The following is a 16,131-nucleotide window of genomic DNA, read 5'->3' on the forward strand; positions in this document are numbered from 1 at the left end:
AGCATCAGTGCACGCAGAGGACGAGCAGCTCCAGGAGGCACAAACAGGCAGCTCTGGCTCTTTCCCTGCCCTTAAATCACCTCCAGCCCAACCAAGCTGCAGTGCCTGCCCAGCAGGTTGGATGCTGTGGGTTCCCAGCCATCAGTGCCATATTGACCCCATCTGGGAGGGGAGCGCAGGTGGGGATGGATGACTGAGAGCCTCTTTGACCCAGGTGCTGCTGGTTCTGCTGGTGCTGAGCACATGCATTGGAGTTAAAGAGCTTCTGCACTGACCGAGGCTGTCATTGTGTTTGGCTGCTAAGGCAGCACAGTTTGCTTTGCAGGGATTTTCTTGCCTCATAGACCAAACGGTGCTTCAAGTCCTGCTAGCTGTAGAAAAGCCCTTCTCGCTAGCAAGTGTGACTGATAGGCTCTCTGTCCATCCCCACTGCTCTTTCCATGCCACCACGCACGGCTGCTCCTTCCATTTCACACATGCACTTTGCTCAGCACTGCATTATGTGCATTACATTCATGCTTTCGCTTTGCTTCCCATAGGCCCAGGTAAATGTTCTGCAGGACGAGTTCTGTGCTAACAGCCATGCTCTGCAGTGGACTCCCATGTTATCCATGTGCACCAGTGAGCACTCTGGGGTGCTGCACCTCCAGGATTGAGCTGGGGGGAGGCTGAGTGCTCTCACTCCACTCACAATCCTCTATAGATCAAAAGGTGTTGGACTCGGATGCATTTCAAAGCACCTTCTCCCATCCCCAGCGCAATCTCTCAGCTGAGCTCTAATCCCTGCTGCTGCCAGGCAATGCTGAGCACAGCCTGGCACTTCCCATTTCCCATTGTCTGAATCATCTGTGCTTGGAGCCTTCACTGCCTGGCAGAGCTGAGAAGGGCACCGTGGCACACAGAGATGGTCACAGTGATGGGTGACACCTGGGAGCACTGACAGCCCCCACAGGTCACAGTGCCCATCACACTGGGCAGCCCTGGGGTGCCCAATACAGGCACAATCTCACACAGGAGTGTTTTACAGCTCTTCACAACAAATTATCTGAGGGTACTTTAAACTCTGGTGCTATTACACCATTATCTGTGCCTAATTTTCCGTTCCATCCCCTAACATTTCAATTTCCCCCTTCACTGATCTCCTGCTTTAATAGCTCTCCCAAACTTTGTTTAAGTTGACAAGTACCCATTTGGTTCTGTTCCTGCTGCCCCTCCTTTCCTTCCCCCGCTCCTTCCCCTCACCCACATTTCCCTGCTCGGGGGCACAGTTCCCACATCCCCATTTCCTTGGGAACGTCCCCCCTTGCAGTCAGCCCCAGTTGTGTCCTGGGAGTGAAAGTCATGGATCTGGTGACCCTTTGCTTCCTCTTTTCTCCTCTCCATTCTGCAAGTCCTGAAACTGAGCCCAAGTTAACAAAGCGCTTTTCTACCCCCAGAGTGACTTGGACAGCCAACTGTTCCAAGTCAATTCAGAGGGTTACAAACACCATCAGACGGTCCCCAGCAAGCAGCACATCTTTTTGGCCTTTTGTCCTTCCTCTTTGTGACCCATGAGATGTGCTGAAGCCTTTTGATTCTCTGCCATCCACAAGTCACTGCTGCCTGCTGGCTTCCCATGGCCCCAAAGAAAGGATGTTCCCAAGCCCCGTTGCTGTGTGCTTGGGCTGCCTCAGGGTTGTGATTCCCCATAGCATTGGATCTCTGAGTGTTGTCTCACTGGGACCTGGCTTGCTCTGTAGGACCTGCACCATGTGCCAGCTTCCTTAGGCACCATGAGTAGCACAGAAAGAAGTGTCCCCAACCACACACAGCTTTTTTTCACCTGGCTCGAAGGGGTTGAATTGCTCAGCAATGGGCTCAGCAGATGATTTTCTTTGCCTCTCTGCTGCTCCATCTCCTGCTGGTTCACACCTCGGTAGAGGTGTTGGGTCTCTTACCCGGTCGCTGCCCTGTGATGGAGGAGAGAAGGTTGGGGAATCAATTATGCAACAACAGACAGCGTGGGAACCTACCCGTCTGGAGGGGAAAGGTTGGGTTTGCATTCTAAATGATTCTCTCTGGCTCTTGCTTTTCAGCCCTTGCCATCCCCACCAGATCCACCTCCCAAAAAAGCTCTGGGAGAGCAACAGTGCAAAACTCCCAGTGGCTGCGGGCTGCAGGATGTTCCCTTGAGCACCTCTCTGAGCTGATTGAAAGCAAATTGGCCAACGTGGGGCTTTTCTTTATCAGGGACCGTGGTCGTGGCTAATTGCTTCAATGTACAGGTTGATGGGCTGTTACACGAATATTGCTTTTCTCATGGCTTCACAAAACCATTTTACAAATGGAGTTGGCTGCGATCCGCTGCTGTGTTTGTAGCTGCTGGTCTGGGTGTCAGCACAGAGTCTGAAGCAAGAGGAAGGAAAATACGGCTGAGAATGAGATAAGAAAAAATAAATGTCAAGCTGTGCTTTTGCAGACTGAGGGCAGAATGCTGGCAGCTTTACAAGCTTCGAGCTGCAGGGGAAGGCAGTGCCAGGCTGGGTCTACCCAATGCTCTGAGCCATGGCAGGGTGGGAGAGGAGGCTGCAAGGGAAGCATGGGGCTGTTGCAGCTGGCTCTCACTCTGAAGGTAAAGATGGGATCTGAGTGGTCTCCTGTCTCCCCCAGACCCCTACGCCTCCGCTGTGGCCCCGCACTGCTCCTCTGTGCAAACATCAGCCCACATCCTGCCATCTTCAGCATCAGCAAGAGAAGGATAATAATAACCCCGCAGGAACTCCAGCAGTGTTTGGGTCTGACAAGGAACTAAGATAAATGTGAGTTCTCAGTTAATATCATGCTTGGAGTATGAACAGCGCTACAGGAACGGTGAGGATTTCAATCGGGTAGGTTTATTAAAAATATATTGACTTGTCACTCCTGGCAGAAGCGAGGAGGTCTGAGAGCCCCGGGGGTCGGATCACAGCAGTGCCAATAAAATCCAGACAAGATCTAACCTTGGCATGGCAGCCATCGCGCTCCACTCCTGCTCCCCAGCTCCCATTTCTCAGCCCTTCGGCAAATATCCTCTCCCTGTCTGCCCATAGGGAGCAATGGGGTTTTTGGAGGGAGCCCTCCTGACCTCCCCACCCTGGAGCCCACTGCTGCCAGCACATTCTGTGTCCTCCTCCACACTGCAGCTCCGGGCTCTTCCTTCCCAATGCGTTTCTGCCATAATTCAGCTCTCCGCTGAGAGGCTTTGCTGCTCCAAACCTCTTATTACCACAAATTGCCTTGCAGTAATAAACCAGTCTCTCCACACTCGTTATTTATTGGGTGTACCTGGACTATCTGAATGCCAAAGCTGCAGCTCCTGGGCACGGTGCAGGAGCAGGGGCTGCTCACAGCCATTCAGCTGACCAACCTCAGAGCCCCACAGTGGGGACACCTCTATTGCTACACCAATGTTCTCCTTGCAGCCTGCAGCTGGGAGCCTGGCTCCATTGCGGCACCACTGGGTCCCTATGGATGGGGGTCCCTCTGCCCCTCCACCAGAAAGAAACCCAATTGAATTTGCTCTTAAGAAACTGCACCCAGATCTTGCCAAAGTTGCTCGGTCGGCTCCTCTTTCTGAAGGATCATTGTTGGGAGCTGATGCTTACCACCTAGCCCTGGATAAATCAGGGATCCGTTCTTCAAAATAGCATGTTGATTGATGCTTAAAATATCCCCAGTAATTACTTCGCCCCGGTATAATTACAATAATTAAACTTGGATAACGCTTAGTCCTGCTTTTTAACAGAGCTGCGCGCTGCGGCATCAGCGTGCTTGTGTGTTGTTTCCCGTCCCATTCTGCAGTCTCACCCTGCTGCCGGCTGACTCAGCTCTGCTGGCTGCTCCTCGTGGGCAGCAATCCAGTTCACGAAGCCCCGGAGCAGCACACCCTGCATGGCAGCACTGCCTGCAGCTATGCAGACCTTTGCAGCTCCAGGGCTGCTCCTTGGCCCCAGCTCCATGCTGCACAGCTCAGCACAGTATTTCTCTGTTCCTGCAGCAGTGATGCTTGTGACAGTTGGGGCCGGTGAGTACTTTTCCAGCTGTGATGAATAGCAGGGAAAGGAATGAGATCCCAGCGCTGTATTTCATGCCCTGAAATCCCACGTGTGTTTGGAAACCAACAGAGCTCTCTGCTGATCTATGCAGCACCGGGGCCATTCACATTCTGTTAGCTTGTACACATTGTCACAGTGATTTAAGAAGGCAATTTGACCCTAAAAAGAAGAGCATCTCACTTTGTCCCTCCCTCTTTTCCTATATATTTTCCTACACAAGAGAGTTTTGGGGCACGAGTTGGAAATTGTTGGGCAGGAGGTGGAAGTTTTGGGGCAGGGTTTGGCAGTTGTAGGGCGGGAGGTGGCACTTTTGGGGCAGGGTTTGGCTGGGCCAGAGATGAGCACCTCACTGCTGTGTGCCCTACAGTGCTGCAGGACGGGTTCACCACCAGCAGGAGATGAAACATCCCTGCTTCAAAGCCACACTGAAAGAAGGTCCTTCCCCTTTCCAGCTCAGACTGAGCCGTGCCATCGCCATGATGGGGTGAAACAGCCCATGTGTCCCCATGAAACCCAATGATCCCATGGGGTTCTACCTCTGCTGTGGGGCTTTGGGGTGGCACAGTGCAGCTGGGGATGCTGTGGGTACCCCCTGCCCTGTAACCCCAGGAGATGGGAGCACAGAGGAGAGCCACGAGTCTGCACGGTTCTCATATCAGTTTTAATAGCAACATCAGAGTACTAAATATACACAGGGAAATCGGTATAGGGTCGCATTTACAGTGCTTCCAAATACACAGCTTTGAAGTACAGAGACAAATTAAAAAAGAAAAGCACTCCAGAATAAAATATTCACCTGTGTGGAACCACAGCTGGCTGAGGGCAGCCCGGCCCCGGGTACACAGAGTGCCAGGGCTGCCCAGTGCCATGGGACTGCCATGCCCAGCCTGTCCATCTGTCAGCCTGTCTGTCCACCCATCCAGTGGTCCGTCTGTCCACCTGTCTTCCTATCTGTCCACCTGTTTGTCCGCCTGTCTGTCCATCAGTCCATCTGTCTGTCCATCAGTCCATCTGTCTGCCCACCAGTCCATCTGTTTGCCTATCTGTCCGTATGTCTGCCTGTCTGTCCGCTGGTCCATCTGTCTGTCTGTCTGCCTGTCTATCTGCCTATCTGTCCATCTTTCCTTCCATCAACCGCAGCCTCTGTGCACATAAGCAGTGCTGGGCTGTGTGCCCCAGGCCGTGTCCCCGTGATGTACCGCCACGCATCGATGCCTCACGTTACAGAATTTTCCCAGAAAACAAACAAAAAAGAGAAAAAAAACAGAAAGAAAAGTACTCCATGATGTAAAACCGGTTACAAAGTAAAAGCTGTCTCATGTTAGAAAACGTGGTTGTTGGGTTTTTTTTGGCAAAATAAACTGTAAACTTCACTGTACATGTCCTATCGAACAGAAAAATAAACCCCTCGGAACCTAAAATAGAAGAATCTGGGTCAGAAATCTGTGCCCTTAGTGTACATTTTTTGTTGTGCAACGTATGCTTTGTCTCCAGGTAAATATCTCCACTCGTGGCGCCGTTTAAAAATGTACCCTACAAAAATGCTGAGGATCATCCTTAAAAATGAGTGAGAAGCGCTGGGTGAGCCCCGCAGGCCCAAACGGACCCACAGCTGTCTGAGATGGAGAGGGGATTTCTTGCTGGTTTTGAGAAACTCACGTACACATTTTACAGCTGGTTGAATGAAAAAACTCCAACCGCAGTCATCCGGGAACGGGTGGGCTGAGTTATTATATATATATTTTTATTCTATTTTCTTTTTTTTTTACAAAATATATAATATGTGTAGAATATCTACTATTTAACTACCATTTTAGCTGTATTACCTTTCCTTTGTAACAAGCTGCCAATGGAGAAGAGGTAACCTGAAATCCATCTCTGCGGCGCTCTTGTCATCGTTACGCCTGCTCTGCTGTCACTACTCCACATTCCTACCTACGCTGGAAATGAATTTGAGTCACAAGGATGCTGTGGGAGCGCTCCTTCCCAGTGGTGCTCCCATGAAAACCTGCAGTGGGATGCCCATTTCTCTCGCTGGGAAGACAGAAGGAAGGTAAACCATTGGGTGTTGAGATATGGGCAGCCACCTGGGTACCCAGCCCCTCAACCCCCAGGGAGCATTGGGAAGGGGCTCGTTCCCATTACCTGCAATGGGACAGAGCCACAGTGAAACACAAATGCACCGCTACGCATCTGGGGACCTGGCAGCTGGGATGTATTTCTTGAGAACCACTAAAGGAGTAAGAAAGCCATAGTATGAACTGAAAAGAGGTTGGCTGGAAGCTTATGGCAGAGCAAACATCCCAACTCTTCCTCTGAGCTGCCAGCTTGCTTGCACCAAGCACAACTTGACAGCATGGCATGGCCCCGGCGCTCTGACCGCCCAGCATGGAAAGGCACAGTGCTTCCCACTGCCTGTGCACTGCTGTTTGGCTGGAAAGCAGGCTCAGCTGCTGAATGACAAAAGAAAAAAACCCTTTCTCAAGGCCTAATTCTCCAAATGTGCACATGTCCTTGCAAAGCAGCCAGCCCTGCTGCTCGGGCAAGCAGTTCCAGCACATCCAAGCACTCAGCGGCAGCAGCAGCATCTGCAGAGCCTCCCAGTTATTGATGAATGAGCTTTGGGCTGGCTCACATCAGTGGAACTTGGAGCAATGACCACCAGCTCAGAGCCGAGCTGCTGTCTGCAAAGGGCTGAAGGCATCCATGCAGAGCAGTCATCTGTTGCTGCAGCAGATAGCAGTGGGATGGGGCAGCCACAGCTCATCAGAAGGCGCCTGCAAACACTGCACTTCTTGCTCTTCCCCCATGCAATAAGGCTCCCCAACAGGTCCATTCCACTAACACAGAATCATACAATCAAAGAATCATCCAGGTTGGAAAAGACCTCTAAGATCCTCAAGTCCAACCCCAACCCACCGCTACCACGCCACTAAACCACGTCCTCAAGTGCCACATCTCTGTATTTCTTGAGCCTCTCCAGGGATGGAGACTCCACCACTTCCCTGGGAACACACAGCTCCATGTTTTCGTCTCATGTTTTTTTTGGTTGGGTTTTTTTTTTGGTTCTCATCAATAGCAGGGAATGAAAGAAACGACAGCACCAGGATGCTGAGTCCTGCCTGGTGAACCACCACATTCGCATCTCTGCTCCTCCCTCCTTTCCTTTCTTTCCTACTGGCAGTTGTTCCTTTTCTTGGTGTGCTTGGCATGCATAGGGATGTGAGGATTTCTCTGATAAAGTGCAAGTGCTGTTGGTCCTTATAAATAAGGGAAGATTGTGCATCTACGTTTGTCTCCTGGCTCCGTGCTGAGCAGCCTTGGGGTGGCCAGGCCATGTCCTTCTGCAGAGCAGGGGAAGCTCGTGGCAATGGAGCCCTGCCTGGGGTTGGAGCTGTCTGACTGTGCTCCCTGACATACAGGCACGCAGACACATCCCCTTCCCAGTGGCTCAACCTGACCAAGCTCCAGGTAGCAGCTCCCTAAGAGAAGGAGCCCTCCACGATGCTCCCGGTGCCAGGAATGAGGGACTCAGATATATCTCATGATGTCAAACTGCTATCAAGATTACACTGAATACCCACGGGAAGGACTCGGTGCAGCCAGCAGATACAAATAAATAGAAGGATCAATGGGTAAAGCACAACACGATGGCAGAGCTGGAGTGGATCGGAGCCAGAGAAGTGAGACAAAGAAGGAAAACTGAAGCATTGTGATAGTGACAATCATTAGCACAGGCTGCACCGCTCACATCAGCAACACACAAAGGCCTGGGGCAGGGAGCCTGCTGCAAAAGGAACCAGCTCTATGGAATAAAACCCTCCAGACCCATCATAACCCTGTGCCCAGCTCTGCAGGCTGCTCAGCTGCCCCAGGGCCATAGGGAATGCTGCTGGTGCTCCCAGGCATGATCAGTTCACATCCACCTCTGGCACGGAAGACTTCTACGTGGGGCAGCTCCCATAAGATGGGGGAAAAGGCTCCAGGCTACAGAACCCCATCAGAAAAGGACAGAGAAGGCTATGGAATGAAGCAGCTGCATGCATGGCGATGGGCAGTGCCAGAAAGGCCTTTTCTTGGAAAGACACACTGAGAATAAAGAAATGGAGCTGAGGATTGAGCAGATGATCGGAACGTGGATCTGGATAACTCCACAAAGCCGTTCAGACACTCAGGAGGGCAGGTTACAAAAAGAACCGGAGGACTTTGATCTGAACTCTGCTGCCCTTCACGCACTGAAGCAGCACAGCAGGAAGCATCTCACGATGGGACGCCAGCAGACCCCTCTGGACCCCGACTTTGTCCCCTGAGGGTGCCACCCCCACAACGCTCAGGCTGCAAACAGCTGAAAAACCCCTTTTCCATCCTGCTCTTGCTCCAGACCCTCTTTCAAAGCTCTCCAAGCCCGTCACATCGGGGCTGCACGGCGCGAGCACCCACAGCTGGAAACGCATCTCCAGAATGAAAAATAGAACTATCTATCTATGTATACATACATATATATGCTTATACATACACACACACATATATATATGTATATGTCTATCTATATATACACATCTAGGTTTGAAAGGCAAGCTGCCCAAGTAGAAAACATCGCTTTAACTAGGTCGTATTATGCATGTTAAAGAAATCAGACTTTTAGCCCGTGACGTTTTCTTTAAAAATGAGTATTTAAGATCTCCAAAAATTGCTACAGTACAAAAAAAGTGTTTCTGTGTGTGTATATATTTTCTCTGTATATATATCGTATGTATGTATGTATGTGGACCGGAATCCATGAGACCCCATTGGAAGAGACGCCCCCCCCCCGTCCTCGGTAGCATTTCTGCGTGTTACTGACTTAGCTTCTGCTTCTCACGAAGTCTTTTGCATCAGTACATGGCACATAATGGTATTATTGGCACAGGTTCAGAATCGTAGTCCGTATCCCAGGCTCCAGCTGCTCAGTCCTGCTCCTTCCAGCTCTTCTCGGTTTCCCTCTTCCTTCGTGGGATTCGTTTTCTCTTCTCCAAACCAAAAAAACCCCAAATGCTCTCATTGAAAAACGCAGTTACCTACAGGCGTGTTCATCTGTATAAAAATATATTTGGCCCATAGAACGCTGCTCTTTGAGTCTCCTACTGGTAAACAGAAATGGTAGGTACAGGTAACCCATTATTGTTTAATTGTTTTGTTTTTTTTTACAGGTTCACCAATGGAATCCTGCAGAGAACGAAAAGAAAATGAATGGTTAAAGTTCATCACAGGGAAACACATCCAGACACACATTTACTGCTGCCCACCACCCGCAGTAAGGATCAGTCCCACTGCCCTGCAGTGCCCACCCTGCTGACCACACAGGTCCCAGCCCTGCCTGGTCCAACCCAGCCCCATGGGCAGCATGCAACACTGGGATGCAGAGTCCCATGTGTGTTGGTGCAATGGATGCTTTGGGTGGAGAGCAGGAGTGAGTAAGAAGCTGAGGTGTGCCTTACTGCACACTGTTTCCTGAAGTGTAATTTATTTCTGATCATCCCAGAGTTTTTCATACTTAGGATAAGAGCATCGAGTGCTCTGGCAGATGAGAAGGCGATGATGAGTACTAACAAGATTTTCTAAAGTTAAATGCCCTAAAGAAATCAATAGGGAATTGGTTAAGCATCAAAACCAGAGATCCTATTGAAGTTCTTCTCAAGCTATTTATTTGCCATCTCCTGACAGATCGCTCCCTACGTGATCTTTAAACCTTCAGAAGACAATTAGTCCCCATCAGTGCTGCGGCTGCTTTATGCATATGGGGTTTTATGGATGTCGATATGTGTTGTACTGCAGCCCAGCATGCCCATGTGGGGCAGCTCCACATACAGCCCCGTGCCTGCAGAAGTGCTGTCCTATGCACTGTAACCTCTGGTGACCAGCATCCTGCAATGCAACATCACTTTTAAGCCCCATGTCCAGCACACACCGTCTCCAATAAGGATGCTGCCATTCCAACTAATTAGCTGGGCAGATTCTAGCAAGTCCTTAAGCTTTTGTTCTGGGGCTGTGTTGGGAACGCTTGTTATTCCTCAGAAGACAAGCCCGGATCTTTCCGATGACTCATTATCTGTTAATGTTAATACAAACCATTTGCTGTTGTCAGGCAGAACGAGGACATGGCAGAGCACAAAGCACAGCATTACCATACAATCCCAGCAATTTGGGCTGCCTTGTGATAAAAAACCTGGGCTCGGATCAACACTGTCACACCGGGAAGATCTCAGGCTCTCAAATGCCCACTTCTCCAATGTCAATGCTGGAGGTGCACCCAGCTCTGGATAAATACCTGTGCACAGAAAACAGCCCCGGGCCACATCGCTGCTGCAGCTGTGCCGGCCTGCAAGAACAGATCCCAGCTACTGAAGTGCAGAAATAGCTGAAGTGCTGCCTGTTGCAGAGGTGTGACATTCATCTACAAGCAAGCACTCCGGAGGGGTTTGGCAGCAGGCGGGTGAAATCTGTTGGAAAACTCCAGCAGCTGTTCTCTATGGGCACAGCTCTCTGCTCTTCAGAGGGACAGAGCTGCAGCGGGGACTGCTGCGGTGTCACACAGAACAGATCGTGTTGGCACAGGATGAACCTGACCTAAAGAAATAACTTCAGCATCTGTTTGCCATGTCAGCAGATGAGTCCCACCAGGTTGACTTACAAAAACTCAGTGCTGCCTGCAGCAACTGGTGCAGGCTGTGCCATACTGCCCTTACACAGTGCCAACCCTACATCTACACTGTGCCAACCATACCCCTACACCATACCAACCCTACACCCACACCGTGCCAACCCTACACCTACACCATACCAACCTTACACCTACACCATACCAACCCTACACCCACCCCACACCCAACCCTACACCTACCCTACATCAACCCTACACCCACACCATACCAACCCTACACCTACACCATACCAACCTTACACCCAAGTGGCCCAGCTCACCCGTCAGTGACTGAGCTGCCAGCTCAGCAGCGATGCTCAGCTCTTGTACACTGAGCACAACCTGAATAGTCCCCACAGATCTCATGCCCAACCTCCCAGTGCTCATCTATACAAGGTTTCCCTGTCCCCTCTCTGCTCCCACCAGCCTCATCCCTGGCCACATCACATATCATGCCTGGAGCTCTGAATGTACACATTTGGTAGCATTAATTTGCTTATTAGAGAGCTAAGAGCTGTGAAGTGCCATCAATTAAGACTTGCAAAGTACTCTGAGCCTTTCCAAGGGAAGGTGCTCCCAATGCCAAGGACGGTGCAGCTTCCAATCTCTATGCATTGCACAGTGCTCTCCTCATGGGCTGCTTTGGCCCATCCCTTGCAAGAATGGGCTGGAAGGCAGAGCTGCAGCTAACCCACAAGATACAGTGCACCCTTCCACTGCTGCTGGGGCGAAAACCCTGCGACCACACAGCAATTACAGATGGAACAGCCCATAGACAAACACCTGCACACAGAGCTGCCCCAGTGCAGGCACACACGTGTGGGCAGGGAACGTGTTTTGGAGTAATCTCATTTAGGTAATATTAATGAAACCAAACAGAACTTTATACATAATTGAAACGCTATCACAGGGCTAATGCTCCGGGTAACATTTGGATAGATTTTGCCAGAGCGCATTGATATGAATTTTATGGATTCCAGGAAAACAGGTCAATGAGAATTTCAAGGATTTAATAAAGCGTAATGGAGCAGCTTTGGACTATTTAAAGAAATCCATCGAAATGAGTGGGGACTCTCAGGCTTTGGCATAGAACTGCATAGGACGTTGAGGAGCCCCTTCCCCTGGCTCTGTTGGTGCAGGAGGGCTGGGCTCAGCCCCGTGCCCTGCCCCAGCCACGCACTGCCTGGGACCATTAACTTTTTATTCTCTTCCATTCTAACTTCATTATATTGCTGTGCTCAGTTGCAGAGCGTGATGTTAGACAGGCTGTTCCGAGCAAGCCGCAGCCAGGGGAGGCTGGAAGTTTCATTTACAATGTATGTATGATTCATTGCAGCAGGGGCTTGGGACCAATGGGTTCATGTACCTGAGCACAGGGCTGGAGCTGGCACAGCCACCCTGCTGTGATGCAGCACACAGTGAAGCCTAATTGCTTTCTTGCCACCTTCATAGGAACAAGTAGGTGAAAGCAGCCCATCCCAGCCCCAGCACACAGCCACCCCCCACCGGGACCCCACCACCCCAGGATGTGGGAAGCCACCTACCAGGAAACAGCCAGACGGCGTCTGCCCTGCCCGGGAAGTAAAACAGGCTTCGGCCAGTCAGCAGGAGATTTCAAACCATTTCTCAGACACAAAGGCCACAGGAATAAGATGCCGATCAGAAGAAGAGGGTCTGCAGTGAGCAGAAAAATGGGCTTGCATGTGCTGGTGTGCAACATGAACGAGCCACAGAGGTGCTGTGCACATCAGCTTCATCAGAGGGAGAGCAAAACCTCTACAGCAATGCTTTTGGTGTGCTCATTGGCCTGGGAAACCAGGGTGGTGCAGGGGAAGAAGCATGGGTACCCATGGATTGGCATGGGCACGCTCATCCAAATCAGAGCAACCCTATGGCAACATCCCTGCTGTCCCCTCCCAGTGGAACCAGCACTACGTGTGGGACATGGGGTTGTGCACTGCCACTGTGGGGCTGCCCAGAAAGCATCGCCTCAAACCTGAGAGCACTGAGCTGCCAGCACATGGATGAGGCAGGGGAACAGCACTTGCCCACCCCATATCATCCCACTGGGGTTCATGGCCACATTGACACACACACAACAAAATGGGTTGAAAATCCCAATTCTCTGCCTTCCAAGATGGGAGGAAGCACCAAAAAATGCAAACGGGCAAATGTCATGGGGTCACCCCGTCCTCCCTGTGAGGGTGAGGAGCACCTGGAGATGGGCTCACACCACTCTGTCAGCTCCCATTATGCCCCTCGTTAACGTATCATTATTTCGTGCCAGACAAATGGCTCATTTGGTTCTCGCAGCCTGCTCCTTCATTAATCACATCTCCCATTCACAAGCCAGCAGCTTTTTAGATGGCACTTAGGAGACAGCAGAAATTCTGGAAGATGGATCTGAGAAACATTTCCTGGCTGGGGGTGGAGGCAGGGAACTGAGAAATGCGGTGCCAAACCCAACCACGGTGCTCAAGAGCTGCTCAAAGGAAGGGGGAATGATGCTGCAAGGGCACAACGTGGCACAGCAAACACTGCAAACTAGGGACGGGATGGAGAGACAGCGGGACCGGTGTGTATAGGAACACAGCTTTGCATCCCCCCACCTGTTTCCATTGAAGGTTGCTTTGTAATCTCCAGGCGAGTGCAATGCCTCCTCCGTGTACACGGGCACCGGCGTCCTGACACACTCATGGGAGCACTGCAGCGTTTCGTTGTAGGCTGTGAAGATGTCCAGGCTGCTGGGCACGCGGGCGGGGGTGAAGTCGGTCAGGTTCTGGCAGCTCTCCTCCTGCTGCGTGATTTTACGTTGGTGGCCGTTGCGCCGTGCGGCCCCGCTTTGCGCACAGCTGTAGATGGAGAGGAGCACACCAAGGGGAGAACACTGCATCATCAGCCATTAATTACATACACCGCTCCATATTGGATCCTAGTTCTGGCGCTTTGGATAGACCAGCCCCCAGTTGATCACTCTTTCTTATGTATTTGAAACCTTTCTATCCTAAGCAACTGCAAGGCTGTATCTCTGCCTCCTGCATGGGGAAGCCCAACCTGCACGCAGCAGCACAGCTCTGGGACACGATGGGAGCTCAGCAATGCCACCACGGTGCTGCTTTGCTGCTGGGGATCTCTGAGTCCTGGAGCACAGTGGCACCGCGGCAGCTGGCACCGCTGACCTCAAAGTAGGGCAGTTTCTCTGGGAAAATAGGTAAAGTCACGAGTGCCTGAAGCAAGGAGATAACCTATTTTACCAGGCGCACAGCCTGTGTTAAGGGAATAAATGAGAGCAAATGAAACTCGAGGAGCACAGGAGCACTCCAGGAGATGGGCCACACTTAGAACTGGTGGCATCTGAGAGGCTCAGAAAAGGCTTCAGCCCTGGAGCCACAGGAAGGTGGGAGAGCAGCAAAGCAACCTGCAGGGCCACAGAATGCAGGCAACTTGCTGGATGACATCATTAGGTGACATCACTGGATGACATCACTGCAGGGTCTTGCAAAGGCCGCTCACCCAGCAGTGACGCTCAAGCATCCCTGCACCAAACTGGGCCAGCCAATGCTTGCTGTAGTTTTGCTGTGAAATCCCCCTCCATGGGAAGCCTGTCCCAACCCAGCCCCACCGTGAGGCCCCTTACCAGTTTTTTAAGACAAGAGTTGTTATCAGAGCAGCTATGACCATGATGAGGGACACGGTAATAGTGATGATCTGATGGACCGCCAGACCTGGAAGAGAAGGAATCAGAGAGAGCAGAGATAGGAAACCAGGGGGACAGCACAGCACAGCACCTGCAGAGGTAGGAAAGGGAAAAAAGGGAGAGGAGACAAGGGGAAGGGGAAAGGGGAGGTGAAAAGGAAGAGGGAAGAGGGAAGGGAAAGTGAAAAGGGGAAAAAAAAGGAAAAAGAAAAAGGGAAAAGGAAGAGGTCCCGGTACATGACCACCCCCGAGGCATTCCCCCAGGGCAGCATCACATCCCTCTGCCCTTCTCCCACAGCATAGTGCTGGGAGCAGCCCCGGGCAGCAGCAGCAGCAGCAGCACAGTTCTCTCTCTTGCATTACATAAAACAATCTTTAAGCTGGGCTTCTCGTTTCCTCCCCTCTCGAGTATGTTCCTTGTCAGCCTGAATTAGGCACGAAGAACGGAAGCCATGTGAAGATGTGTACCCTCTGGGATGGAACAGGAAACTTGAGCACAGCCTTGCAGTGGGTGCGGGATTAACCAGAGATAATAATTACAGTCCTAACTGCCGCTCACTTAAGAAGGTCGGTTGGGCTCATTTTCTCCTAATTCACCTTACACGGGGTATAATTTTGGCTCGTGTATCATTCCTAATGAGCAGTTTGGAAACAAAAGCATCTCAATGTACAGTATGTTTGTGATTCTGCGCCGCTTTACAGTCGCAATCTCGTAATGAAATGATTTTCCTGGCTGCGGCCCAAGGATGTGCTATTTTTCACAAGCAGATGTTGCACGCTCCTGATGGGTGATGCCTTTAATAAGTAAATAAGTGCCAGCGCGACGGGAAAACAAGCAGCTTTGGGTATCTGTGTGATACACACACAGCGCTGCTGGCTGCTGTGAATGTGCGTGGTGAGGGATCTGCTGCTGCACACACACGAGAGGTCCCAGGCAGCTGCATGCAGGCACAGCTGGTGCTGTGGTGCTTCAGAGCCAGAGCAGCACTGCAGGCCAACAGCTGTATGCACGGCTGTGTGCTGCTCTGCTGCCTTCTCAAAGGATGGGAGATGGAAGCTTTGGCTGTCCTGAGGTTGGTTTTCCTCCTGCTCAGCCTCACATAGGGGTTTAGGGTCCCCCTGCACCCCCACTGCTGATTAAGCCTCCTCCATGCAGAGGTCGATGAGTTCCAGACCCAAGGGCCCAAGCCAGCCCTGTTGCCAGTGTGTAACCCAATGCAAAGTGATGGACAACACTGCCCTTGCACCTGATGGGGCACTGGTATGGAGCAGACTGGGGGGCCATGGCCTGGGGTTGCCTTTTGCACCCCTTGGATCTTAGCTCTCCTCTGTGCCTCTGTCTTGCATATGGAGAGAAAGAACAAATGTGAGGGTTTCAGCCATGAGCTGAGAGCTGCTGGTGTACAGAACAGCAAAAACAAGTGCAAAACAATAAAAACTGAATGCAGGGTGCTTTTGGAAGGAGACTCACTTGCATTGCTTATTGTGCTTTGCCAGAGGATGCGATGTGGGGGAGTGCAGAAGAGCCTGAGCACGCAGCAAGATGCGCTGCTGATCCACCCTAGCAGCTGCTCACCAAACACAGTGAGCAAACTGAAGGGGCACAGACACCTCCCTTGTGCCCACCCCACGTCCCAGTGCCACACACCACACCAAGCTCCCCCAGGGGCAGCCGCTCACCAG

The 16,131-nt window shown here is 51.4% G+C and overlaps 1 protein-coding gene across 3 annotated transcripts in view; it reads right to left on the minus strand.

Moving 5' to 3' along the window:
• Window positions 1-4,715: 4,715 nt before the first annotated feature.
• The window catches only part of AJAP1 (adherens junctions associated protein 1), a 35,793-nt gene continuing 24,377 nt past the window's right edge, over window positions 4,716-16,131 (minus strand). For all 3 annotated transcript variants that reach the window (XM_015882591.2, XM_015882592.2, XM_032448748.1), the window contains exons 3-6: window positions 14,390-14,477; window positions 13,362-13,604; window positions 12,297-12,426; window positions 4,716-9,278 (exon numbers count right to left, since the gene is read on the minus strand). In XM_015882591.2, the coding sequence (XP_015738077.1) occupies window positions 12,354-12,426; window positions 13,362-13,604; window positions 14,390-14,477 (404 nt within the window). In that variant the 3' untranslated portion in view covers window positions 4,716-9,278; window positions 12,297-12,353. The remainder of the gene's footprint in view (window positions 9,279-12,296; window positions 12,427-13,361; window positions 13,605-14,389; window positions 14,478-16,131) is intronic.

Source organism: Coturnix japonica, chromosome 21 (genome assembly GCF_001577835.2).
Source record: "Coturnix japonica isolate 7356 chromosome 21, Coturnix japonica 2.1, whole genome shotgun sequence".
In the NCBI taxonomy this organism is placed as follows: domain Eukaryota; kingdom Metazoa; phylum Chordata; class Aves; order Galliformes; family Phasianidae; genus Coturnix; species Coturnix japonica.